The 25,540-nt window shown below is 44.3% G+C and overlaps 1 protein-coding gene across 3 annotated transcripts; it reads left to right on the top strand.

Moving 5' to 3' along the window:
• Window positions 1–11,887: 11,887 nt before the first annotated feature.
• On the top strand, window positions 11,888–20,098 carry b3gat3 (beta-1,3-glucuronyltransferase 3 (glucuronosyltransferase I)). Of its 3 annotated transcripts, XM_064931067.1 has the most exons (7): window positions 11,888–12,063; window positions 12,412–12,518; window positions 13,071–13,251; window positions 13,370–13,553; window positions 13,789–13,950; window positions 15,758–16,048; window positions 16,296–20,098. In XM_064931067.1, the coding sequence occupies exons 2-7, from the start codon at window positions 12,425–12,427 to the stop codon at window positions 16,392–16,394; spliced, it is 1,011 nt and encodes a 336-aa protein (XP_064787139.1). In that variant the 5' UTR covers window positions 11,888–12,063; window positions 12,412–12,424; the 3' UTR covers window positions 16,395–20,098. The 3 variants fall into 3 exon arrangements, with proteins under 3 accessions (XP_064787139.1, XP_064787140.1, XP_064787141.1); XM_064931068.1 differs by lacking the exon at window positions 12,412–12,518; XM_064931069.1 differs by lacking the exons at window positions 15,758–16,048; window positions 16,296–20,098 and adding an exon at window positions 14,186–14,846.
• The last annotated feature ends 5,442 nt before the right edge of the window (window positions 20,099–25,540 follow it).

The following is a 25,540-nucleotide window of genomic DNA, read 5'->3' as shown; positions in this document are numbered from 1 at the left end:
TGCTTTTTTTTTTAACAGATGAGCCCTGAATTAACAGAAAATATACACAAAATATAAAATGCAAGCAGAAATATAAACACTCGTTCAAAAAAAATCAGGTCCTCAATCAGCTTTCTGAATTTCCGTAGAGAAACCCGAACATCAAATTTAAGATAGTGAAAATTGTTCCACAAGTAACATGCAAAAACTTGAAGCTGATTTACTCCCCAAAGACCAAAGGACTTTCCAGAGTTTTCCACCCCTGAGACCGGGGTGGAGACTCTTGTCTGTAGTGATAATGTTAGGTACGGTAGTATTTTTTTTTTATATGGTGCATTTGGAAAGTATTCAGACTCCTAGACTTTTTCCACATTTTATTACGTTACAGCCTTATACTAAAATTAATTAAATTCATGTTTTTCCTCAATCTTCACGTAATACACCATAATGACAAAGCAAAAACAGGTTTTTAGAAATGTTTGCACATTTAAAACATTTAAGTACCTTATTTACATAAGTGTCGGCCGGGAGACCAATGAGGCGGCTCACAATTGGCCCAGCGTTGTCCGGGTTGGGGAATGACAGCCCTCTTGGAGTGTGCCAAAAGGCACCCAAGGACTCTCAGACCATGAGAAACAAGATTCTCCGGTCTGAAGAAACCTCGATTGAACTCTTTGGTCTGAATGCCAAGCGTCACGTCTAGAGGAAACCTGGCACCATCCCTACGGTGAAGCATGGTGGTGGCAGCATCATGCTGTGGGGATGTTTTTCACCGACAGGGACTGGGAGACTAGTCAAGATCAAGGTGGAGATGAGCAGAGCAAAGTACAGAGAGAGAGAGATCCTTGATGATAACCTGCTCCAGAGCGCTTAGGACCTCAGACCGGAGTGAAGGTTCACCTTCCAGCAGGACAACGACCCTAAGCACACAGCCAAAATAAGGCAGGAGTGGCTCCGGGACAAGTCTCTGAATGTCAGGCCTCCTGAGTTGCACAGGGGTCTAAGGCACTGCATCACAGTGCTCGCTGGGTTCGAGTCCAAGCTCTGTTGCAGCCGGCCGTGACCGGGAGACCCATGGGGTGGCCACAATTGGCCCAGCATCGTCCGGATTAGGGGACGGTTTGGCCTGCAGGGATGTCCTTGTCCCATCGTGCTCCAGTGACTCCTGTTGCATGCTTGGGTGCAGTGCATGCTGGTCGCCAGGTGTACGGTGTTTCCTCCAACACTTTGGTGCGGCTGGCTGCCGGGTTAAGTTGGCAAGAAGCAGTGTGGCTTGGTTAGGTTGTGTTTTGGAAGAGGATTCTCTTGACCTTTGCCTCTCCCGCGTCCATATCGGAGTTGCAGCGATGAGACAAGACTGCCAATTGGATACCACGAAAAAGAGGTACTAATAAAAATGAAAAGTCTCTGAAAGTCTTTTGAGTGGTCCAGCCAGAGCCCGGACTTGAACCCGATCTAACATCTCTGGAGAGACCTGAAAATAGCTGTGCAGCAACGCTCCCCATCCAACCTGACAGAGCTTGAGAGGATCTTCAGAGAAGTACGGGAGAAACTCCCCAAATAAAGGTGTGCCAAGCTTGTAGCGTCATACCCAAGAAGACTCAAGACTGTAATCACTGACAAAGGTGCTTCAACAAAGTACTGAGTAAAGGGTCTGAATACTTATGTAAATGTGGTATTTCAGGTTGTTTTTTTATACATTTGCAAAAATGTCTAAAAGACAGTTTTTTCTTCTTCATTATGCGGTATTGTGATGTCATTATGGGGTATTGTGATGTCATTATGAGGTATTGAGTGTGTAGATTGAGGGGGGAACAATTGAATCCATTTTAGAATAAGGCTGTAATGTAACAAAATGTGGAAAATGTCAAGGGGTCTGAATACTTTCTGAATACACTATAAAACTAAACTACAGCTGCCTAGTCTGACTTGGCTAGGGGACACCTACACACACACACAGATTTGTAGACTTTATTTCAACAAGAAACGGCAGGCAATCATTAGCTATGTTTCCATCAAATTGCCGACAGATTTTCATGTGAATATGCTAATTTCTGCATGAAAGCATTTTCCCACCAAAGATGTGTTTCGTTTCAAATTGACTTCTTCGGATAAAAGGCTGTGTGTGCGCTGACATAGTGCACAGAAAAATACCTTTGCGAGAAAAAATAAATAGTTAATCTCTTAAAGGGGATGGATGGGGGGGAGTCTACTAAGCTAACATATAGAATTGTTTTAAGATGGTAATACCATGGATCATTTAGCTATTTGATATAGAATTTTAGGACCCCTGTAGGTATCATCAAATATTGAATTTGGTCTTTACTACCAACCCCCATAGAAACACATGAAATAACACATTAATACGTGGCAAGACAGTGGTACCCAAACTTTTTATCGTCCAGTACCCCTTCAAACGTTCAACCTCCAGCTACGTACCCCCTCTAGCACCAGGGTCAGCGCACTCTCAAATGTTTTTTTGCCTTAATTGTAAGCCTGCCACACACACACACACACACTATACAATACATTTATTAAACATAAGAATGAGTGTGAGTTGTCACAACCCGACTCGTGGGAAGTGACAAAGAGCTCTTATAGGACCAGGGGACAATTAATGATAATCAATAATACTTACATACAGTGGGGAGAACAAGTATTTGATACACTGACGATTTTGCAGGTTTTCCTACTTACAAAGCATGTAGAGGTCTGTAATTTTTTTTATCATAGGTACACTTCAACTGTGAGAGACGGAATCGAAAACAAAAATCCAGAAAATCACATTGTATGATTTTTAAGTAATTTATTTGCATTCTATTGCATGACATAAGTATTTGATACATCAGAAAAGCAGAAATTAATATTTGGTACAGAAACCTTTGTTTGCAATTACAGAGATCATACATTTCCTGTAGTTCTTAACCAGGTTTGCACACACTGCAGCAGGGATTTTGGCCCACTCCTCCATACAGACCTTCTCCAGATCCTTCAGGTTTCAGGGCTGTCGCTGAGCAATATGGACTTTCAGCTCCCTCCAAAGATTTTCTATTGGGTTCAGGTCTGGAGACTGGCTAGGCCACTCCAGGACCTTGAGATGCTTCTTACGGAGCCACACCTTAGCTGCCCTGGCTGTGTGTTTCGGGTTGTTGTCATGCTGGAAGACCCAGCCACGACCCATCTTCAATGCTCTTACAGAGGGAAGGAGGTTGTTGGCCAAGATCTCGCGATACATGGCCCCATCCATCCTCCCCTCAATACGGGGCAGTCGTCCTGTCCCCTTTGCAGAAAAGCATCCCCAAAGAATGATGTTTCCTCCTCCATGCTTCACGGTTGGGATGGTGTTCTTGGGGTTGTACTCATCCTTCTTCTTCCTCCAAACACGACAAGTGGAGTTTAGACCAAAAAGCTCTATTTTTGTCTCATCAGACCACATGACCTTCTCCCATTCCTCTGGATCATCCAGATGGTCATCGGCAAACTTCAGACGGGCCTGGACATGCGCTGGCTTGAGCAGGGGGACCTTGCGTGCGCTGCAGGATTTTAATCCATGACTGCGTAGTGTGTTACTAATGGTTTTCTTTGAGACTGTGGTCCCAGCTCTCTTCAGGTCATTGACCAGGTCCTGCCGTGTAGTTCTGGGCTGATCCCTCACCGTCCTCATGATCATTGATGCCCCACGAGGTGAGATCTTGCATAGTGCCCCAGACCGAGGGTGATTGACCATCATCTTGAACTTCTTCCATTTTCTAATAATTGCGCCAACAGTTGTTGCCTTCTCACCAAGCTGCTTGCCTATTGTCCTGTAGCCCATACCAACCTTGTGCAGGTCTACAATTTTAACCCTGATGTCCTTACACAGCTCTCTGGTCTTGGCCATTGTGGAGAGGTTGGAGTCTGTTTGATTGAGTGTGTGGACAGGTGTCTTTTATACAGGTAACGAGTTCAAACAGGTGCAGTTAATACAGGTAATGAGTGGAGAACAGGAGGGATTCTTAACAGGTCTGTGAGAGACGGAATTCTTACTGGTTGGTCGGTGATCAAATACTTATGTCATGCAATAAAATGCAAATGAATTACTTAAAAATCATACAATGTGATTTTCTGGATTTTTGTTTTATATTCCGTCTCTCACAGTTGAAGTGTACCTATGATACAAATTACAGACCTCTACATGCTTTGTAAGTAGGAAAACCTGCAAAATCGGCAGTGTATCAAATACTTGTTCTCCCCACTGTACATAACTTTAACCCACTGTATAAGAGATTCTCCTAAATTGTAATATTCCAGGCATTTATATATAAATTACAGTCGTACTTTATTCAAAACCTTTTCAAAGTCCGCTATGAATACTGGGCCTGGTTTTCCAGATTTTTCATTGTGTTGTATTGTTTCCAGTACTTGTCTTATATTACCTCCAATGTATCGTCCATGAAGAAAACTTGTCTGATTAGGATGAATAATATTCGGCAATACCTTTTTCAATTCCATATGCGCTATGCATTTTGCTAGACCTTTTATATTTTGAAACATAATTGGCCTTATTTAACATTTTAATGATTAGTAGGCTGACACACGCAAAACTTTCATAACATTTCCCATAATGTTGTGCGTATTAGCCTAGCTCCTTTATTGTTGCTTCATTCCTTCCTTGCGTTCAACAGCTAAATTATTTGTCTCGTCCTGATCTTCACCATTGTAATGACATGCTTGAATAAGGTGGCTTTCCTTTCATGAAGATCAAACGGTTACGGGTCTGAATAAATAACTGCTATAGGAAAGGGAAAGAGAAAGGGGGACACCGAGTCAGTCGTCCAACTAAATGCCCACAGTCTACTGTCATCAGGTGTTGTCTTTTCTTTTAAACTCCCCGGCCGGTGCCGTGAATTCTATTGGCTGCTGTAGGCTTTTTAACATTCAACAAACAAGAGCTTTTCACCCTTCTTTCAATAGTCTATTAGTATAAGAATTGCTATAAAAAAAAGCTATTCTAGTCCAGCTTTTCCTGGGACTCCAAGAGCTAAGAAGTGTTGTTTTTAAAAAAAAACAGCATATTGATTAAATATTGTTGATTTAAATCAGTGCGTACATGAGCACTCTGTCATAGTTGATCTCTCTCTCCATTAATTCCATTAAAATTGCATCCAAAATAGATCATCCTGTTCAAAATCTATATACAGTGCCTTGCGAAAGTATTCGGCCCCCTTGAACTTTGCGACCTTTTGCCACATTTCAGGCTTCAAACATAAAGATATAAAACTGTATTTTTTTGTGAAGACCATCTACATGGTATGGCATGGCGTTGCAAAATGGAGTGATAGCCTTCCTTTTTCAATATCCCTTTTACCCTGTACAAATCTTCCACTTTACCATCACAAAAGTACCCCCAGACAGGGAGCAACTCTTTGTGAAAATGTATTTATTTGCAAATTTGTGAAAATGTATTTAAAAAACAAACAGAAATACCTTATTTACATAAGTATTCAGACACTTTGCTATGAGACTCGAATTTGAGCTCAGGTGCATCTTGGGGGTGGGGTATGGAGGGGGAGATTTTTTTCAGGGGACAATGGGGGGGGGTCTTGGATGGTTGGCGGCCTGGTGATTTAGAGCTTGGGCCGGTGGCCCAAATTGGTTTGGGTCCCAATTTGTCGACGTGCCCTTGGGAGGGGCACTTGACCCTGTTTGCTCCTGTGGGTCTCTCTAGATGAGAGTCTGTGGGTCTCTCTAGATGAGAGTCTGTCGGTCTCTCTAGATGGGAGTCTGTGGGTCTCTCTAGATGATAGTCTGTGGGTCTCTCTAGATGAGAGTCTGTCGGTCTCTCTAGATGGGAGTATGTGAGTCTCTCTGGATGGGAGTCTGTCGGTCTCTCTAGATGAGAGTCTGTCGGTCTCTCTAGATGGGAGTCTGTGGGTCTCTCTAGATGATAGTCTGTGGGTCTCTCTAGATGAGAGTCTGTCGGTCTCTCTAGATGGGAGTATGTGAGTCTCTCTGGATGGGAGTCTGTCGGTCTCTCTGGATGACATTCTGTGGGTCTCTCTGGATGAGAGTCTGTGGGTCTCTCTGGATGGGAGTCTGTGAGTCTCTCTAGATGGGAGTCTGTGGGTCTCTCTAGATGGGAGTCTGTGGGTCTCTCTAGATGGGAGTCTGTGGGTCTCTCTAGATGATAGTCTGTGGGTCTCTCTAGATGGGAGTATGTGAGTCTCTCTGAATGGGAGTGTGGGTCTCTCTAGATGGGAGTCTGTGGGTCTCTCTAGATGAGAGTCTGTCTCTCTGGATGGGAGTCTGTGGGTCTCTCTAGATGGGAGTCTGTGGGTCTCTCTAGATGAGAGTCTGTCTCTCTGGATGGGAGTCTGTGGGTCTCTCTGGATGATAGTCTGTGGGTCTCTCTAGATGGGAGTCTGTCTCTCTAGATGGGAGTCTGTGAGTCTCTCTGGATGGGAGTCTGTGGGTCTCTCTAGATGAGAGTCTGTTGGTCTCTCTAGATGAGAGTCTGTCGGTCTCTCTAGATGAGAGTCTGTCGGTCTCTCTGGATGGGAGTCTGTGGGTCTCTCTAGATGAGAGTCTGTTGGTCTCTCTAGATGAGAGTCTGTCGGTCTCTCTAGATGAGAGTCTGTCGGTCTCTCTGGATGGGAGTCTGTGGGTCTCTCTGAATGGGAGTCTGTGAGTCTCTCTGAATGGAAGTGTGGGTCTCTCTAGATGGGAGTCTGTGCGTCTCTCTAGATGATAGTCTGTGGGTCTCTCTAGATGGGAGTCTGTGAGTCTCTCTGAATGGAAGTGTGGGTCTCTCTAGATGGGAGTATGTGAGTCTCTCTGAATGGGAGTGTGGGTCTCTCTAGATGAGAGTCTGTCGGTCTCTCTAGATGAGAGTCTGTCGGTCTCTCTAGATGGGAGTCTGTGGGTCTCTCTAGATGGGAGTCTGTGGGTCTCTCTAGATGGGAGTCTGTGGGTCTCTCTGGATGGGAGTCTGTGGGTCTCTCTAGATGAGAGTCTGTGGGTCTCTCTAGATGAGAGTCTGTGGGTCTCTCTAGATGAGAGTCTGTCGGTCTCTCTAGATGGGAGTCTGTGGGCCTCTCTGAATGGGAGTGTGGGTCTCTCTAGATGAGAGTCTGTCGGTCTCTCTGGATGGGAGTCTGTGGGTCTCTCTGAATGGGAGTGTGGGTCTCTCTAGATGAGAGTCTGTCGGTCTCTCTGAATGGGAGTCTGTGGGTCTCTCTGGATGGGAGTCTGTGGGTCTCTCTAGATGGGAGTCTGTCGGTCTCTCTAGATGGGAGTCTGTGGGTCTCTCTAGATGAGAGTCTGTCGGTCTCTCTAGATGAGAGTCTGCCGGTCTCTCTGGATGGGAGTCTGTCTCTCTGGATGGGAGTCTGTCGGTCTCTCTAGATGAGAGTCTGTCGGTCTCTCTAGATGGGAGTCTGTGGGTCTCTCTAGATGAGAGTCTGTCGGTCTCTCTAGATGAGAGTCTGTCGGTCTCTCTGGATGGGAGTCTGTGGGTCTCTCTAGATGAGAGTCTGTTGGTCTCTCTAGATGAGAGTCTGTCGGTCTCTCTGAATGGGAGTGTGGGTCTCTCTAGATGAGAGTCTGTAGGTCTCTCTGGATGGGAGTCTGTGGGTCTCTCTAGATGATAGTCTGTGGGTCTCTCTAGATGAGAGTCTGTCGGTCTCTCTAGATGGGAGACTGTTGGTCTCTCTGGATGGGAGTCTGTGGGTCTCTCTAGATGGGAGACTGTTGGTCTCTCTGGATGAGAGTCTGTCGGTCTCTCTAGATGGGAGTCTGTGAGTCTCTCTAGATGGGAGTCTGTGGGTCTCTCTAGATGAGAGTCTGTCGGTCTCTCTAGATGGGAGTCTGTGGGTCTCTCTGGATGGGAGTCTCCTAGTTGACTGAATATAATGTATATGTTGAGCGACTTCATAGCAGGTAGATTGTATGTTTTAATATTCAATAATAAAATATTATAAATATAAACAGTAATAATAAGCCTAGATTTTTATAGCCTCTGTCTCTTGCACAATATGTAAAATGCACTCTGATGGCGTCTCTCCTTAAAACTCTACAGTTTAAATAAATAACAAATAATCTTTACAGGTAAAAAATAAGGTAACCCCCTGAAAGGCAGACAGACATATGTCAAATAGACGCGCATTTCGTCCTTATATTACTGTAGCAGATGCTGCAGCTAATGTAGGGACCGCAATGGAAATAAGCCCTTGACTTTACTGTGCAATCCCTGTCACTTTTAAAATGATTTGTGTATATATATATGTTTTTTTTACTGACAAATAAAATCAATCAATATAAACTTGTGCAGCGGGCATTTGATGAATGGAAAGAGACAGCTGTTACAAAACAACTAAAACGTTTAATGACATTCGGAGATTGTCAAGCGAAGCTTTCTATACCGGGTAAGTCTAAAGTAGGGAGGGATGTGTTTTCAGTTTGTCGCGATTGACATAGCCTTATTTATTGTGGTGTTGATAAAATGCAAACCATGATATTGAAGTGCCCAAAGTCGATATGTTCTGTTTATTGGTTGTCTGGTGCATTGGCACATGAACCTGTTGGTGGAAAATTTGTTGCATATATTTTATATAATTATGAATGTGGCATCAAAAAGTTGAAAATCTAATTTCCCCCTAGCTGATCATTGTCTGCAGGTGGCTCTGATGGTGAAGTAATGAAACAGGAAGGGGGAGTGATCTCATCTATAGTGGCCGGGAAACCCTCAACCTTCTGGCCCATAGCCCTGCGTGGCATCGACTGTGCCGCAAAAGCATGCTAGTTAAGCTAACGTCGTTAGTATTCTATGGGCTAAGTTGATATCCACATTTATAAATGTAACTGGGCAAGTCTGTTAAGAACAAATTATTGTTTACAATGACAGCCTACCCCGGCCAAGCCCTCAACCGGACGGCGCTGTCCCAATTGTGCGCCACCCTATGAGACTCCCAAAGCACGGCCGGTTGTGATAGCGCCTGGAATCAAACCAGGTCTGTAGTGATGCCTCTAGCACTAAGATGCAGTGCCTTAGACCGCTGTGTCACTCAGGAGCCCATGAACACAGGGTAGCTACAGTTACTGTTATTTGTGGTCATACACATTGTTTTGAGTTAATTATCTGAGTGGGGGAGGGTGTTCCATGTATATTACAGGGGATGGTCATGTGAAAATATGTTTTATGTTGGGGAAGGGGCTGCATTTTTTTAATGACACCTTGATTCGGACCAGCCCCTTGATAGTGGAAGTGTAGTTTAGTAGGATGGAGGCTCATATAGCTGTATAGATATGTAACTGCTACAGTGTAGTTTAGTAGGATGGAGGCTGTATGGATCTGTAACTGCTACAGTGTAGTTTAGTAGGATGGAGGCTCTATAGCTGTATGGATCTGTAACTGCTACCGTGTAGTTTAGTAGGATGGAGGCTCTATAGCTGTATGGATCTGTAACTGCTACAGTGTAGTTTAGTAGGATGGAGGCTGTATGGATCTGTAACTGCTACAGTGCAGTTTAGTAGGATGGAGGCTCTATAGCTGTATGGATCTGTAACTGCTACAGTGTAGTTTAGTAGGATGGAGGCTCTATAGCTGTATGGATCTGTAACTACTACAGTGTAGTTTAGTAGGATGGAGGCTCTATAGCTGTACGGATCTGTAATTGCTACAGTGTAGTTTAGTAGGATGGAGGCTCATATAGCTGTATAGATATGTAACTGCTACAGTGTAGTTTAGTAGGATGGAGGATCCTATAGCTGTACGGATCTGTAACTGCTACAGTGTAGTTTAGTAGGATGGAGGCTCTGTAGCTGTATGGATCTGTAACTGCTACAGCGTAGTTTAGTAGGATGGAGGCTCTATAGCTGTATGGATCTGTAACTGCTACAGTGTAGTTTAGTAGGATGGAGGCTGTATGGATCTGTAACTACTACAGTGTAGTTTAGTAGGATGGAGGCTCTATAGCTGTACGGATCTGTAACTGCTACAGTGTAGTTTAGTGGGATGGAGGCTCTATGGATCTGTAACTACTACAGTGTAGTTTAGTAGAATGGAGGCTCTATAGCTTTATGGATCTGTAACTGCTACAGTGTAGTTTAGTAGGATGGAGGCTCTATAGCTGTACGGATCTGTAATTGCTACAGTGTAGTTTAGTAGGATGGAGGATCCTATAGCTGTACGGATCTGTAACTGCTACAGTGTAGTTTAGTGGGATGGAGGCTCTATAGCTGTATGGATCTGTAACTGCTACAGTGTAGTTTAGTAGGATGGAGGATCCTATAGCTGTACGGATCTGTAACTGCTACAGTGTAGTTTAGTAGGATGGAGGATCCTATAGCTGTACGGATCTGTAACTGCTACAGTGTAGTTTAGTAGGATGGAGGCTCTATAGCTGTATGGATCTGTAACTGCTACAGTGTAGTTTAGTAGGATGGAGGCTCTATAGCTGTATGGATCTGTAACTGCTACAGTGTAGTTTAGTAGGATGGAGGCTCTATAGCTGTATGGATCTGTAACTGCTACAGTGTAGTTTAGTAGGATGGAGGCTCATATAGCTGTACGGATCTGTAACTGCTACAGTGTAGTTTAGTGGGATGGAGGCTCTATAGCTGTATGGATCTGTAACTGCTACAGTGTAGTTTAGTAGGATGGAGGCTGTATGGATCTGTAACTGCTACAATGTAGTTTAGTAGGATGGAGGCTCATATAGCTGTATAGATATGTAACTGCTACAGTGTAGTTTAGTAGGATGGAGGATCCTATAGCTGTATGGATCTGTAACTGTTACAGTGTAGTTTAGTAGGATGGAGGCTCTATAGCTGTATGGATCTGTAACTGCTACAGTGTAGTTTAGTAGGATGGAGGCTCTATAGCTGTATGGATCTGTAACTGCTACAGTGTAGTTTAGTAGGATGGAGGCTCTATAGCTGTATGGATCTGTAACTGCTACAGTGTAGTTTAGTAGGATGGAGGCTGTATGGATCTGTAACTACTACAGTGTAGTTTAGTAGGATGGAGGCTCTATAGCTGTATGGATCTGTAACTGCTACAGTGTAGTTTAGTAGGATGGAGGCTCTATAGCTGTATGGATCTGTAACTGCTACAGTGTAGTTTAGTAGGATGGAGGCTCTATAGCTGTATGGATATGTAACTGCTACAGTGTAGTTTAGTAGGATGGAGGCTGTATGGATCTGTAACTACTACAGTGTAGTTTAGTAGGATGGAGGCTCTATAGCTGTACGGATCTGTAACTGCTACAGTGTAGTTTAGTGGGATGGAGGCTCTATGGATCTGTAACTACTACAGTGTAGTTTAGTAGAATGGAGGCTCTATAGCTTTATGGATCTGTAACTGCTACAGTGTAGTTTAGTAGGATGGAGGCTCTATCGCTGTACGGATCTGTAACTGCTACAGTGTAGTTTAGTGGGATGGAGGCTCTATAGCTGTATGGATCTGTAACTGCTACAGTGTAGTTTAGTGGGATGGAGGCTCTATAGCTGTATGGATCTGTAACTGCTACAGTGTAGTTAAGTAGGATGGAGGCTGTATGGATCTGTAACTGCTACAGTGTAGTTTAGTAGGATGGAGGCTCTATAGCTGTATGGATCTGTAACTGCTACAGTGTAGTTTAGTAGGATGGAGGCTCTATAGCTGTATGGATCTGTAACTGCTACAGTGTAGTTTAGTAGGATGGAGGCTCTATAGCTGTATGGATCTGTAACTGCTACAGTGTAGTTTAGTAGGATGGAGGCTCTATAGCTGTATGGATCTGTAACTGCTACAGTGTAGTTTAGTAGGATGGAGGCTCTATAGCTGTATGGATTCATTCGAATTTCTTGCCGCGTTCTGTGAAATGTAGTTGAGCCGGAAACTTTCTTCATGCCTACTTTATTCCGGGGGATTTTTTTGTGTGCCGTACCCTCAAGCCGGAAGTTGTTGGTATCCATCAAATATTTCATACGTAGCTTACTCACTGAATTGATGATTTATCGCCCATCTAATTGGGGTGCATTTATAACTAATGCCTTCCCCAAAAAGTCATAAATGAAGAAATTGGTGCCTCACAAGACCTAATACTAGTAACGACGTTATTCCCGGTAAGTGCCCATAGATGGCTAACGACGGTGGCTAACTACATCTAAACCTGGCTAACGGGCTAGGTAGCTGGTTAGCAATTGCTCCCTGGCTTTCCAGCAAACAAGAATACATAGATAGTAGCTAGCTAGCTAACCGAAAATGTAACGTTAGCTAGCTAATAACACAGCGAGACATCATAGCTACCTTTCGCTTATTTCGCCGTCTCATGAGTCAGTGCCCAGTTTACTAATGACAACAAAGCAATTGGCTAAGCAGAAACAAACTAATAATTGGTTTGTGTGTCTAGTGGTTAGCTTGTGTATTTCTTCTGACAGATTGGTTTTCTGTCCAATGTTGTGTGTGTGTAGCCGGCGGGTTGCCATGGCTACTAGGATGAAGTTAAAACTGAAGACTGTGTTTGTCCTCTACTTCATGGTCTCACTTATGGGACTCATCTACGCTCTCATGCAGCTTGGTAAGACTGTCTATCTCTCCTTTCCTTGTCTTCTATTTCCTCGTCACCTTTCCTTGTATCCTGTCCGCATCTCTCTTGGTTCCTTTCCCCTGTCTCCTCTCTGTGTCTCCTCTCTGTGTCTCCTCTCCTTTGTTATCACTGACAGTCCTATGAAGTCCTCTTAGATCAGTAGTCTCACGGGAATGTATCACAAATCGTTATTGAGACAATTGTTGTTTGGTGAACATAGTCCTAACCAGAGCAATACCTTTACAAATAAGATATATAAATATATGGCTTTGGTCCTAACTAACCTTTACTTCCATGAGATGTAGTGCACTGAATGGGAGACAGGAATTGGGCTGCATTTCAATTGACTGAATGGGTGGGAGACAGGAATTGGGCTGCATTTCAATTGACTGAATGGGTGGGAGACAGGAATTGGGCTGCATTTTAATTGACTGAATGGGTGGGAGACAGGAATTGGGCTGCATTTTAATTGACTGAATGGGTGGGAGACAGGATTTGGGCTGCATTTTAATTGACACCTGTATAACCTGTTTCTGTCCTCAGGCCAGCGCTGTGACTGTGCAGAGCATGACATGCCCAAGGACCGTACTATCTCTCGTCTGCGGGGGGAACTGCATCGGCTGCAGGAGCAGATGAGGAAGGCTGAGCCCACCAAACTCCCCCAGAAACTAGCAGTGAAACCGGCCCAACCCACCATCTACGTCATCACACCAACCTACACCAGGTAGGAAGATGGACAGAGAGCGAGCGGCACACACACTTTCTCTACCACCTGTTGTCTCTTCCCTCTCTTTTTCCTTTCCTTGCTCCATCTCTAACATTCTCTCCATCCCTTTCTCCAGGTTTGTCCAGAAAGCAGAGTTAACCCGGCTTGCCCAGACGTTCCTCCATGTCCCTCAGCTCCACTGGATCGTGGTGGAAGACTCTCCCCATAAAACCCCTCTGGTCTCTGGGTTCCTGGCCTCCAGCGGCCTGGCCTACACACACCTCCACACCCCCACACCACGCGACCGCAAACTACAGGAGGTGGGTTCAGATCCGGTCGCTGACCAGGCACACTATTTTGCATGTCAGTCGTCTGCCAGATCTCACAAAGCCTAGATAGCTAACTGCATTATATAAAGACATCTGATGCACATCCTTATTTACTCACTTCCAAACTCCTACAGGGTCTACATTCAAATTAAAACAAAGAATTAATCAAATTACCATATTGATTGATGGATTTATCATTTGATTTATTGATTGGTCATTCCCACAGGGTGACCCTAGCTGGTTGAAACCCCGCGGGGCGGAGCAGAGGAACGAGGGGCTGCGGTGGCTGAGAGAGGACAGGAGGGGGCAGCCTGGAGCAGACACACAGCTGGGGGTGGTCTACTTCGCTGACGATGACAACACATACAGCCTACAGCTATTTGAGGAGGTAGGAGACAGACACACAGGATTTGACGTCTTCTAGCTCTTCAACCATGGGGGCTGTGCCAGCTAATTGCCCAAGATATTCTGATTTAACTTCCTCTTTTCAAGAAATATTCTTGGTATGGTATAATTGACTTGACAACCAACGACATTGAAGTTTAGCTTTCAAAATTAACCGCAAAATTATGTTGTTTTTTTACCCCTTTATTCTCCCCAATTTCGTGGTTTCCAATTGGTAGTTACAGTCTTGTCTCATCGCTGCAACTCCCATACGGGCTCGAGAGAGGCGAAGGCAGAGAGCCGTGCGTCCTCCGAAACACGACCCAACCAAGCCGCACTGCTTCTTGACACAATTCCCCCTTAACCCGGAAGAAAGCCACACCAATGTGTCGGAGGAAACGCCGTACACCTGCCGACCGTGTCAGCGACAGAAGTCGCAATGGGACAAGAACATCCCTGCCGGCCCAACCCACCCTTAACCCGGACGATGCTGGGCCAATTGTGCGGTTCGCGGCCGGCTGCGACAGAGCCTGGACTCGAACCAGGATTTCTAGTGGCCACTCGGGATGCCATGAACCACAAAATTAAGAACTATATTTAACTGTTATATATCACCCACTGCTGTATTGCATTCTTGTGACTAGTTTAAAACTTGTCTGTAACATCTCTCTAGATGTGTGGTACCCAGCGTGTCTCTAACATCTCTCTCTCTAGATGTGTGGTACCCAGCGTGTCTCTAACATCTCTCTAGATGTGTGGTACCCAGTGTGTGTCTAACATCTCTCTCTCTAGATGTGTGGTACCCAGCGTGTCTCTAACATCTCTCTCTCTAGATGTGTGGTACCCAGCGTGTCTCTAACATCTCTCTAGATGTGTGGTACCCAGTGTGTGTCTAACATCTCTCTAGATGCGTGGTACCCAGCGTGTCTAACATCTCTCTCTCTAGATTTGTGGTACCCAGCGTGTGTCTCTAACATCTCTCTAGATGTGTGGTACCCAGTGTGTCTCTAACATCTCTCTCTCTAGATGCGTGGTACCCAGCGTGTCTCTAACATCTCTCTAGATGTGTGGTACCCAGTGTGTGTCTAACATCTCTCTCTCTAGATGCGTGGTACCCAGCGTGTCTCTAACATCTCTCTAGATGTGTGGTACCCAGCGTGTCTCTAACATCTCTCTAGATGTGTGGTACCCAGTGTGTGTCTAACATCTCTCTAGATGCGTGGTACCCAGCGTGTCTAACATCTCTCTCTCTAGATGTGTGGTACCCAGCGTGTGTCTCTAACATCTCTCTAGATGTGTGGTACCCAGCGTGTCTCTAACATCTCTCTCTAGATGCGTGGTACCCAGCGTGTCTCTAACATCTCTCTCTCTAGATGCGTGGTACCCAGCGTGTCTCTAACATCTCTCTCTCTAGATGTGTGGTACCCAGTGTGTGTCTCTAACATCTCTCTCTCTAGATGCGTGGTACCCAGCGTCTCTAACATCTCTCTCTCTAAATGTGTGGTACCCAGCGTGTCTCTAACATCTCTCTCTCTAGATGCGTGGTACCCAGCGTGTCTCTAACATCTCTCTCTAGATGTGTGGTACCCAGCGTGTGTCTCTAACATCTCTCTCTAGATGTGTGGTACCCAGCGTGTCTCTAACATCTCTCTCTAGATGCGTGGTACCCAGCGTGTCTCTAACATCTCTCTCTCTAGATGTGTGGTACCCAGCGTGTCTCTAACATCTCTCTCTCTAGATTTACATTTACATTACATTTAAGTCATTTAGCTGTGTGGTACCCAGCGTGTCTCTAACATCTCTCTCTCTAGATGCGTGGTACCCAGCGTGTGTCTGTGTGGCCAGTCGGCCTGGTGGGAGGGATGAGATATGAGAGACCTGTGGTCGAGGGCGGGAAGGTTGTACGCTTCCATACTGGCTGGCGCCCCAGCCGCCCCTTCCCATTGGACATGGCTGGCTTCGCCGTGTCGCTCAAGCTGGTGATAGCCAATCAGGACGCATGTTTCGACGGCGACGCACCGATGGGGTTCTTGGAAAGCAGCTTCCTGCAGGGATTGGTTACCATGGACGAACTGGAACCTAAGGCGGAGAATTGTACTAAGGTGTGTGTTAGGTGTGGGTAAGGAGGAGGGCGGGGGAGGTTGCTAAAGATAGAATAGTGGTGTTAAACCAGTGATGTTTTTAGTGTAGGGGGGTTGTTGATGGTGTAGGGGGGGGATGTTTAAACGTCACGTGTGTGTGTGTGTGTGTGTGTGTGTGTGTGTGTGTGTGTGTGTGTGTGTGTGTGTGTGTGTGTGTGTGTGTGTGTGTGTGTGTGTGTGTGTGTGTGTGTGTGTGTGTGATCGACAGGTGTTGGTGTGGCACACGAGGACAGAGAAGCCCAAGATGAAGCGAGAGGAAGCGCTTCAGAAACAAGGCCTGGGTTCTGATACTGCTGTAGAGGTGTGAGGACAACACACACACACACACCTACAACTACACACACACACAGACTACACACACCTACAACTACACACACACACTACATCTGCTTTAAAACTTTCCATGCGTCTGAAAAGGCTCCCTGTATAGTGCAATACTTTTGTCCAGAGCCCTATGGGTCTCTAGCTGTAAGGGTTCACTTAATGGGGTCTCTAGCTGTAAGGGTTCACTTAATGGATCTCTAGCTGTAAGGGTTCACTTAATGGGGTCTCTAGCTGTAAGGGTTTACTTAATGGATCTCTAGCTGTAAGGGTTCACTCAATGGGTCTCTAGCTGTAAGGGTTCACTTAATGGGTCTCTAGCTGTAAGGGTTCACTTAATGGGTCTCTAGCTGTAAGGGTTCACTTAATGGGTCTCTAGCTGTAAGGGTTCACTTAATGGGTCTCTAGCTGTAAGGGTTCACTTAATGGGTCTCTATCTGTAAGGGTTCACTCAATGGGTCTCTAGCTGTAAGGGTTCACTCAATGGGTCTCTAGCTGTAAGGGTTCACTTAATGGGTCTCTAGCTGTAAAGGTTCACTTAATGGGTCTCTAGCTGTAAGGGTTCACTTAATGGGTCTCTAGCTGTAAGGGTTCACTTAATGGGTCTCTAGCTGTAAGGGTTCACTTAATGGGTCTCTAGCTGTAAGGGTTCACTTAATGGGTCTCTAGCTGTAAGGGTTCACTTAATGGGTCACTAGCTGTAAGGGTTCACTTAATGGGTCACTAGCTGTGAGGGTTCACTTAATGGGTCTCTAGCTGTGAGGGTTCACTTAATGGGTCTCGAGCTGTGAGGGTTCACTTAATGGGTCTCGAGCTGTAAGGGTTCACTTAATGGGGTCTCTAGCTGTAAAGGTTAACTTAAGGATTGGCCCCTTTTTTTCAATTTTCGCCTAAAATGACATACCCAAATCTAACTGCCTGTAGCTCAGGCCCTGAAGCAAGGATATGCATTTTCTTGGTACCATTTGAAAGGAAACACTTTGAAGTTTGTAGGAATGTTAAATGAATGTAGGAGAATACAACACATTAGATCTGATAAAGAAAATACAAAGAAGAAACTTTTTTTTTTTGTACCATCTTTGAAATGCAAGATAAAGGCCATAATATATTATTCCAGCACGGGTGCAGTTTAGATATTGGCCACTAGATGACAGCAGTGTATGTGCAAAGTTTAAGTCTGATTGCATTTCTGTTCAAAATTTTGTATCAAGACTGCCCAAATGTGCCTAATTTGTTTATTAATGACTTTTGATGTTCAAAACTGTGCACTCTCAAAACAATAGCATTATATTATTTCACTGTAATAGCTACTGTAAATTGGACAGTGCAGTTGGATAAACAAGAATTTAAGCTTTCTGCCAATATCAGACATGTCTATGTCCTGGGAAATGTTCTTGTTACATTAGACCTCATGCTAATCACATTAGCCTACGTTAGCTCAACTGTCCCACAGGGGATCGGTCTCTCGAGCTGTAAGCCCCCCCCCACGTTTAGGATTTTGCCCTAGCAGTACGCAGCTGTTTTTAAATAACCAACTCATCACTAAGCTTTGGTTATTTGAGTCAGCTGTGTAGATGTTAAGGCAAGAACCAAAAGGTGTACCCAGGGTAGGGGGGTTGGGAACCCTGTTCCAGCTAGCTGTACTATGCTGACGCTGTATATGGAACTAACAAGATATTCTTAGTGGTACCCTATCCTGTAGCATTTAGGAGGCTGACATAATGTACATAATGTAAGATATTATCTGAAGACTGTTTTTAAGACCAGTCAACCTATTTAAATTTGTCGTAACTGTGAATGTGTTTTGTTTGTGTATGTAGTTCCAGTCAAAAGTTTGGACACACCTACTCATTCAAGGTTTCTAATTTATTTGTATTTATTTTATTTTTTTACAGTTTTCTACGTTGTAGAATAATAGTGAAGACATCAAAACTACGAAATAACACATATGGAATCATATCGTAAGCCCAAAAAATGTAATAATTCTAAATATATTTTAGCCACCCTTTGCCTTGATGACGACAGCTTTGCACACTCTTGGCATTCTCTCAACCAGCTTCATGATGTAGTCACCTGGAATGCATTTCATTTAACAGGTGTGTCTTGTTAAAAGTTAACCTGTGGAATTTCTTTCCTTTAAAATGTTTGAGCCAGTCTGTTGTGTTGTGAGAAGGTAGGGGTGGTATACAGCAGATGGCCCTATTTGGTAAAAGTCCAAGTCCGTATTATGGCAAGAACAGCTCAAATAAGCAAAGAGTAATGACAGTCAATCATTCTTTTTTTAAGACATGAAGGTCAGTCAATCTGGAAAATGTCAGTAACTTTGAAGGTTTTTTTGATTCACGCAGCCAAAAGAAATGCTTCAGAGTTCAAGTAACAGACACATTAACTGTTCAGAGGAGACTGCGTGAATCAGGCCTTCATGGTCAAATTGCTGCAAAGAAACCTCTACTAAAGGACACTAATAAGAAGGAGAAACATGAGCAATGGACATTAGACCAGTGGAAATCTATCCTTTGGTCTGCGTCCAAATTTGAGATTTTTGGTTCCAACCGCCATGTCTTTGTGAGACGCGGAGTAGGTGAACGGATCTCTGCATGTGTGGTTCCCACCATGAAGCTTGGAGGAGGATGTGTTGAGGTGTTGGGGACAATTTTCTGGTGACACGGTCAGTGATTTATTTAGAATTCAAGGCACACTTAACCAGCATGGCTACCCCACAGCATTCTGCAGCGATATGCCATCCCATCTGGTTTGCGCTTAGTGGGACTATCGTTTGTTTTTCAACAGGACAATGACCCAACACACCTCCAGGCTTTGTAAGGGCTATTTTTACCAAGAAAGAGAGTGATTGAGTGCTGCATCAGATGACCTAACCTCCACAATAACCCGCCCTCAACCCAATTGAGTTGAGTTGGACGGACTGCAGAGTGAAGGAAAAGCAGCATGTGTGGGAACTCCTTCAAGACTGTTGGAAAACCCTTCCAGGTGAAACTGGTTGAGAGAATTCCAAGAGCGTGCAAAGCTGTCAAAGGCAAAGGGCGGTTACTTTGAAGAATCTCAAATATATAATATTTTGATTTGTTTAACACTTTTTTTGGTTACTACATGATTCCATATGTATTATTTAATAGTTTTGATGTCTTCACTATTATTCTACAATGTAGAAAATAGTAAAAGTAAAGAACAACCCTTGAATGAGTAAGTGTGTCCAAGCTTTGACTAGTACTGTGTGTGTGTGTGTGTGTGTGTGTGTGTGTGTGAGTACTAGGGTAGCAGAATTCTGGGAACTTTCCCCAGGTTTTCTAGAGTCCCAGTTGGAAGATAACCTAGCACGAGTCGAGAACAAGCATGAAATCTGGAATCTTCCAACCAGGATTTTCTGGAAAACCGTAGTTTAGCCACCATGTGTGTATTAAGAGTACTTGACAGTAGATAATGATACTAAGTGGTTGAGTGTACTGTGCTGCCTGTTGAATCTGTCTGTAAGAACGTTATTAAGTGCAGCCCAAATGGCGTCCTAGTCCCGTTTTTATAGTGCACTACTTTTGACTATGGTCTATAGGGCTCTCCAAAGTAGTGCACTATATACAATATATAGGTTGTCATTTGGGAAACATTCTCAGTATTATGTGGCTGTTGTCTTAATTGTCCCTGCCTTGAAAATAAATACATTATTTAATCAGGAAAGTTTTGTTTTGTGAAATTCTTCTTGGCGTTTTGTCTTCATCGGAGGAATTTCAGTAAATGACCGTGTCTGGCTTTTGTCCAGTTTCACTGAACGGAGGAATTTTATTAGGCTATAGTGTCAGCGACTTTGAAAGACCACTAACCCACATGTTCTCTGCGTGACTCCCATTTTATAAGAGAATAAAGGCTAGGTAGTGACAACGATGAGCTGTCACATTGAAGACTGAAGAAGCCAGTGAGAGAATCTACAGTCTTTAACTTTCATTTAAAAAAAAAAAAAATGTTTATTTTGGCACTGAGCCGTGACTGTGGCGACGAGCTGTCTGCTGGAGGTCAACTTTCCTCGTCTGTGTGTCAACTTTGTCTCTATCCGACTGCCTTCATTACCCTGCTTGTCTCTCTTCCTGTGTCTTTGGCATAGTAAGGACCTATCTTTAACGCACAGTAGTCACACAGTCTGTATGACCATGATGGTAAAACCCTGTTCCTTGAGTCCCAAATGATGGTCTATTTACTATATACAGTGAGCTCCAAAATTATTGGGACGGTGACACATTTGTTGTTGGTTTGGCTCTACTCCAGCATTTTTTAAATTTGAAATGATACAATGACTGAGGTTAAAGTGTAGACCGTCAGTTTTAATCTGAGGGTATTTTAGTGAGTAGTGATGAGTGAGAAGGTTAGACGCACAAATATCTTACCCCGAAGACATGCTAACCTCTCACCATTACAATAACAGTGGGGGTTAGCATACCCCCAAGACATGCTACATGCTAACCTCTCACCATTACTATAACGGGGGGTTAGCATACCCCCAAGACATGCTAACCTCTCACCATTACAATAACGGGGGGTTAGCAAACCTACAAGACATGCTAACCTCTCACCATTACAATAACGTGGGGTTAGCATACCCCCAAGTTATGCTAACCTCTCACCATTACAATAATAGGGGGGTTAGCATACCCCCAAGACATGCTACATGCTAACCTCTCACCATTACAATAACGGGGGGTTAGCATACCCCCAAGACATGCTAACCTCTCACCATTACAATAACAGTGGGGGTTAGCATACCCCCAAGACATGCAAACCTCTCACCATTACAATAACGGGGGGTTGCATACAAGTGTAACTTCACCAGCTCACGTGCATCGCACAACAGAGACTGACCAATAGAATGCTATGGATTCACCAGCTCTCACTTTCTCCGGTCGTGCTGTTTACAAACAAACACCTGACTGTCTCAACTGTTCTGGGGAACTACGGTAAGCTTCATATTTGTAGCCGAGTGGTTAGAGCGTTGGACTAGTAATCGAAAGGTTGCAAGTTCGAATCCCCGAGCTGACAAGGTACAAATCTGTCGTTCTGTCCAACCCTGATTCCTGGAGCGTTACCCTCCTGTAGGTTTTCGCTCCAAGCCCAGTTGTAACTAACCTGATTCAGTTTATCAACCAGCTAATTATTAGAATCAGGTGAGCTAGATTAGGGTTGGTAGCTCTCCAGGAACAGGGTTGGAGAGCCCTGTCCTAAGGTACTGTATTGCACAAGTTCACTGCAAGTAATAACTTAAAAAGTAGCTACAAATATTGAAATGTATTGAAAAACTATAAAGAAATAGTTTTGACGGTATTGAAAATTGATCCCATGGATTTTTCCAAATATACGGTATATGGCCCAAGCCTAGTATGATATTTGTGCGTCAAACTTTCTCACTCATCATTATTCACAATTCATTCAGTATTATCCATAATCGTGGTAGTGTTTAGAAACATTCTCTTCTTGTTTACAATAAAAGTGACTCCAAAATGTTAAAATACATTATTTACCTTTAATTTCAAATGGGCACAAAATCATCTGTAACACAACCAAAACAAACAGAAAATAGATCCCCCCAAAAAATGTGTAGAATCACAATCTTGATGTAGTCATTGATATTGTATGTGGAAATATATTGAAAATATAAATCAAAACTGGATGGTGTAGAGATAGATGGGAGGGGTTGAGGGTAGCTGAAGGATGGGAGTAAAAACAAGATAACTAATGTAAAATACACTGTGTCTGTAAAATGTATATAGTGTGTATAAACTGGAAGTAGAAGCGTTGTTCATTAGTTTACTCCAATTAGGAGAGGGGTGGCAGGGTTAGGGGAATATAATCAAGGAAAATATATTGACAGACAATTATTTATATTGAAAATTGGAAATGGTGCAGACAAATGACATTGATGGAAGCCGCAATCTATTTGCTATGTTAAAACTGACCCCCCCCCCCCCCCCAAAAAAAAAGAATGCTGTAATTTCTAAACGGTCCACCCGATAACGATTAAAATACCCTGAAATTAAAGCTGACAGTCTGCACCTTAACCTCATAATCATTGTATTATTTCAGTGCTGGTGTAAAGACCCATAACAACAAATGGAGCTAAAATGGGCCCATAGGGTTCTGGTTCAAAAGTAGTGAACTATGTAGGGTACAGGTTGCCATTTGGAACATAAACGGTAACTGGTGACTCAGTCTCTTCCTGTGTTCCGAAGCCCTAATATTCCTATAGCTTCTGAACACAGCTGGATCTTTGATTGACAGCTGTTCCGCCCACTCCGGTGGGAGTGTGTAGTGATTATGACCATATATGGAATTTCGATCCTCTCTCTCTCTCTCCTACTTCCCCTGAGGTGTGGGTGCGTTGTCAGGTGAGTAATCAGACTAGTGGCCATGAATCAGATGACACACACACGGTTTGATCCTGTGATTCACACACGACATGTTGGATCACAGTCAGTGGCACACCACATCCTAACAGAGCAAGGCCATGCTGCCTCGTGTGTGTGTGTGTGTGGTAGATGTGGTAGAGACAAAGGGATAGGGTAATTATCTGAGTGTTAAAAAACCTGGGATGAAGAAAAACTCAGTGCTCACACCCTTGTTTACATCCCAAACACACACACACCACATTCCTTTGGATACCAAAGGAGCGACACGAGTACTATTCAAATAACTATTGTGTATGAAATTACAAGTTTGTATTGTACACTCACAACAGACCAAACTGACCCTCACAACAGACCAAACTGACCCTCACACAGACCAAACTGACCCTCACAACAGACCAAACTGACCCTCACACAGACCAAACTGACCCTCACACAGACCAAACTGACCCTCGCACAGACAAAACTGACCCTCACACAGACCAAACTGACCCTCACACAGACCAAACTAACCCTCACAACAGACCAAACTGACCCTCACAACAGACCAAATTGACCCTCCCAACAGACCAAATTGACCCTCCCAACAGACCAAATTGACCCTCACAACAGACCAAACTGACCCTCACTCAGACCAAACTGACCCTCAAAACAGACAAAAATGACACTCACACAGACCAAACTGACCCTCACACAGACCAAACTGACCCTCAAAACAGACCAAACTGACCCTCGCACAGACCAAACTGACCCTCACACAGACCAAACTGACCCTCACACAAACCAAACTGACCCTCACACAAACCAAACTGACCCTCACAACAGACCAAACTGACCCTCACAACTGACCCTCACACAGACCAAACTGACCCTCACACAGACCAAATTGACCCTCACACAGACCAAACTGACCCTCACACAGACCAAACTGACCCTCACACAGACCAAACTGACCCTCACACAAACCAAACTGACCCTCACACAACCAAACTGACCCTCACAACAGACCAAACTAACCGCCACAACTGACCCTCACACAGACCAAACTGACCCTCACATAGACCAAACTGACCCTCACACAGATCAAACTGACCCTCACAACAGACCCTCCCAACAGACCAAACTGACTCTCACAACAGACCAAACTGACCCTCACAACAGACCAAACTGACCCTCACACAGACCAAACTGACCCTCACACAGACCAAACTGACCCTCGCAATAGACAAAATGACCCTCACAACAGACAAAAACTGACCCTCACACAGACCAAACTGACCCTCACACAAACCAAACTGACCCTCACACAAACCAAACTAACCGTCACAACTGACCCTCACACAGACCAAACTGACCCTCACACAGAACAAACTGACCCTCACAACAGACCAAACTGACCCTCACAACAGACCAAACTGACCCTCACAACAGACCAAACTGACCCTCACAACAAACCAAACTGACCCTCACACAGACCAAACTGACCCTCACAACAGACCAAACTGACCCTCGCAACAGACCAAACTGACCCTCGCAACAGACCAAACTAAACCTCACACAAACCAAACTGACCCTCACACAGACCAAACTGACCCTCACAACAGACCAAACTGACCCTCATAACAGACCAAACTAACCGTCACAACTGACCCTCACAACAGACCAAACTGACCCTCACACAGACCAAACTGACCCTCACACAAACCAAACTGACCCTCACACAGACCAAACTGACCCTCAAAACAGACAAAAATTACCCTCACAACAGACCAAACCGACCCTCATAACAGACCAAACTAACCGTCATAACTGACCCTCACACAAACCAAACTGACCCTCACACAAACCAAACTGACCCTCACAACAGACCAAACTAACTGTCACAAGTGACCCTCACACAGACCAAACTGACCCTCACAACAGACCAAATTGACCAACACAACAGACCAAACTGACCCTCGCAACAGACCAAACTAAACCTCACAACTGACCAAACTAACCCTCACAACTGACCCTCACAACAGACCAAACTGACCCTCACAACAGAGCAAACTAACCCTCACAGCAGACCAAACTGACCCTCACAACAGACCAAACTGACCCTCACACAGGCCAAACTGACCCTCACAACAGACCAAACTGACCCTCACACAGACCAAACTGACCCTCACAACAGACCAAACTAACCGTCACAACTGACCCTCACAACAGACCAAACTGATCCTCACAACAGACCAAACTGACCATCACAACAGACCAAACAGATTTCTAGTTGCTATACATCTTAATCTGTTTATGTGTATACAATAGTCTCATGTGCCTGATTAAAGTTTTGAGTGCTGAGACGACCACGTGCACACGAGTAAGTTAGATATACCAATTAGTACAGTGTAACAACAGTACCATATACCATCAATCTAGTTATGTGTGGTACTATATATCTAAAGAGAACGTGTTGATTATGTAAGACATCTAGTCAGGGTGTTCCGTGTAACAGTTAGTGTGATCGTCGTGATTGTTCAGAACTAACAACAGTACTGGGAATCTATGTGTGTCAGTGGATACATTTCTACCCAGTGCATTATTTTTGACCAGAGGGCCCTAATGTAGTTATCTCTTATATTCCCTATCTATCTGTGTTTGTGTCAGTGTGTACGTCAACCAGTCCTCCATCAGGCTTGTGAGTGTCAGAGAGATAGTGTGGGTGTTTTTTTTTTTTGCTCTGGTGACA

The sequence above is a fragment of the Oncorhynchus masou genome, chromosome 23 (genome assembly GCF_036934945.1).
Source record: "Oncorhynchus masou masou isolate Uvic2021 chromosome 23, UVic_Omas_1.1, whole genome shotgun sequence".
Taxonomy (NCBI): domain Eukaryota; kingdom Metazoa; phylum Chordata; class Actinopteri; order Salmoniformes; family Salmonidae; genus Oncorhynchus; species Oncorhynchus masou.
The sequence above is the reverse complement of the archived record's forward strand: the minus strand, read 5'-3'. Positions and strand labels throughout refer to the sequence as shown.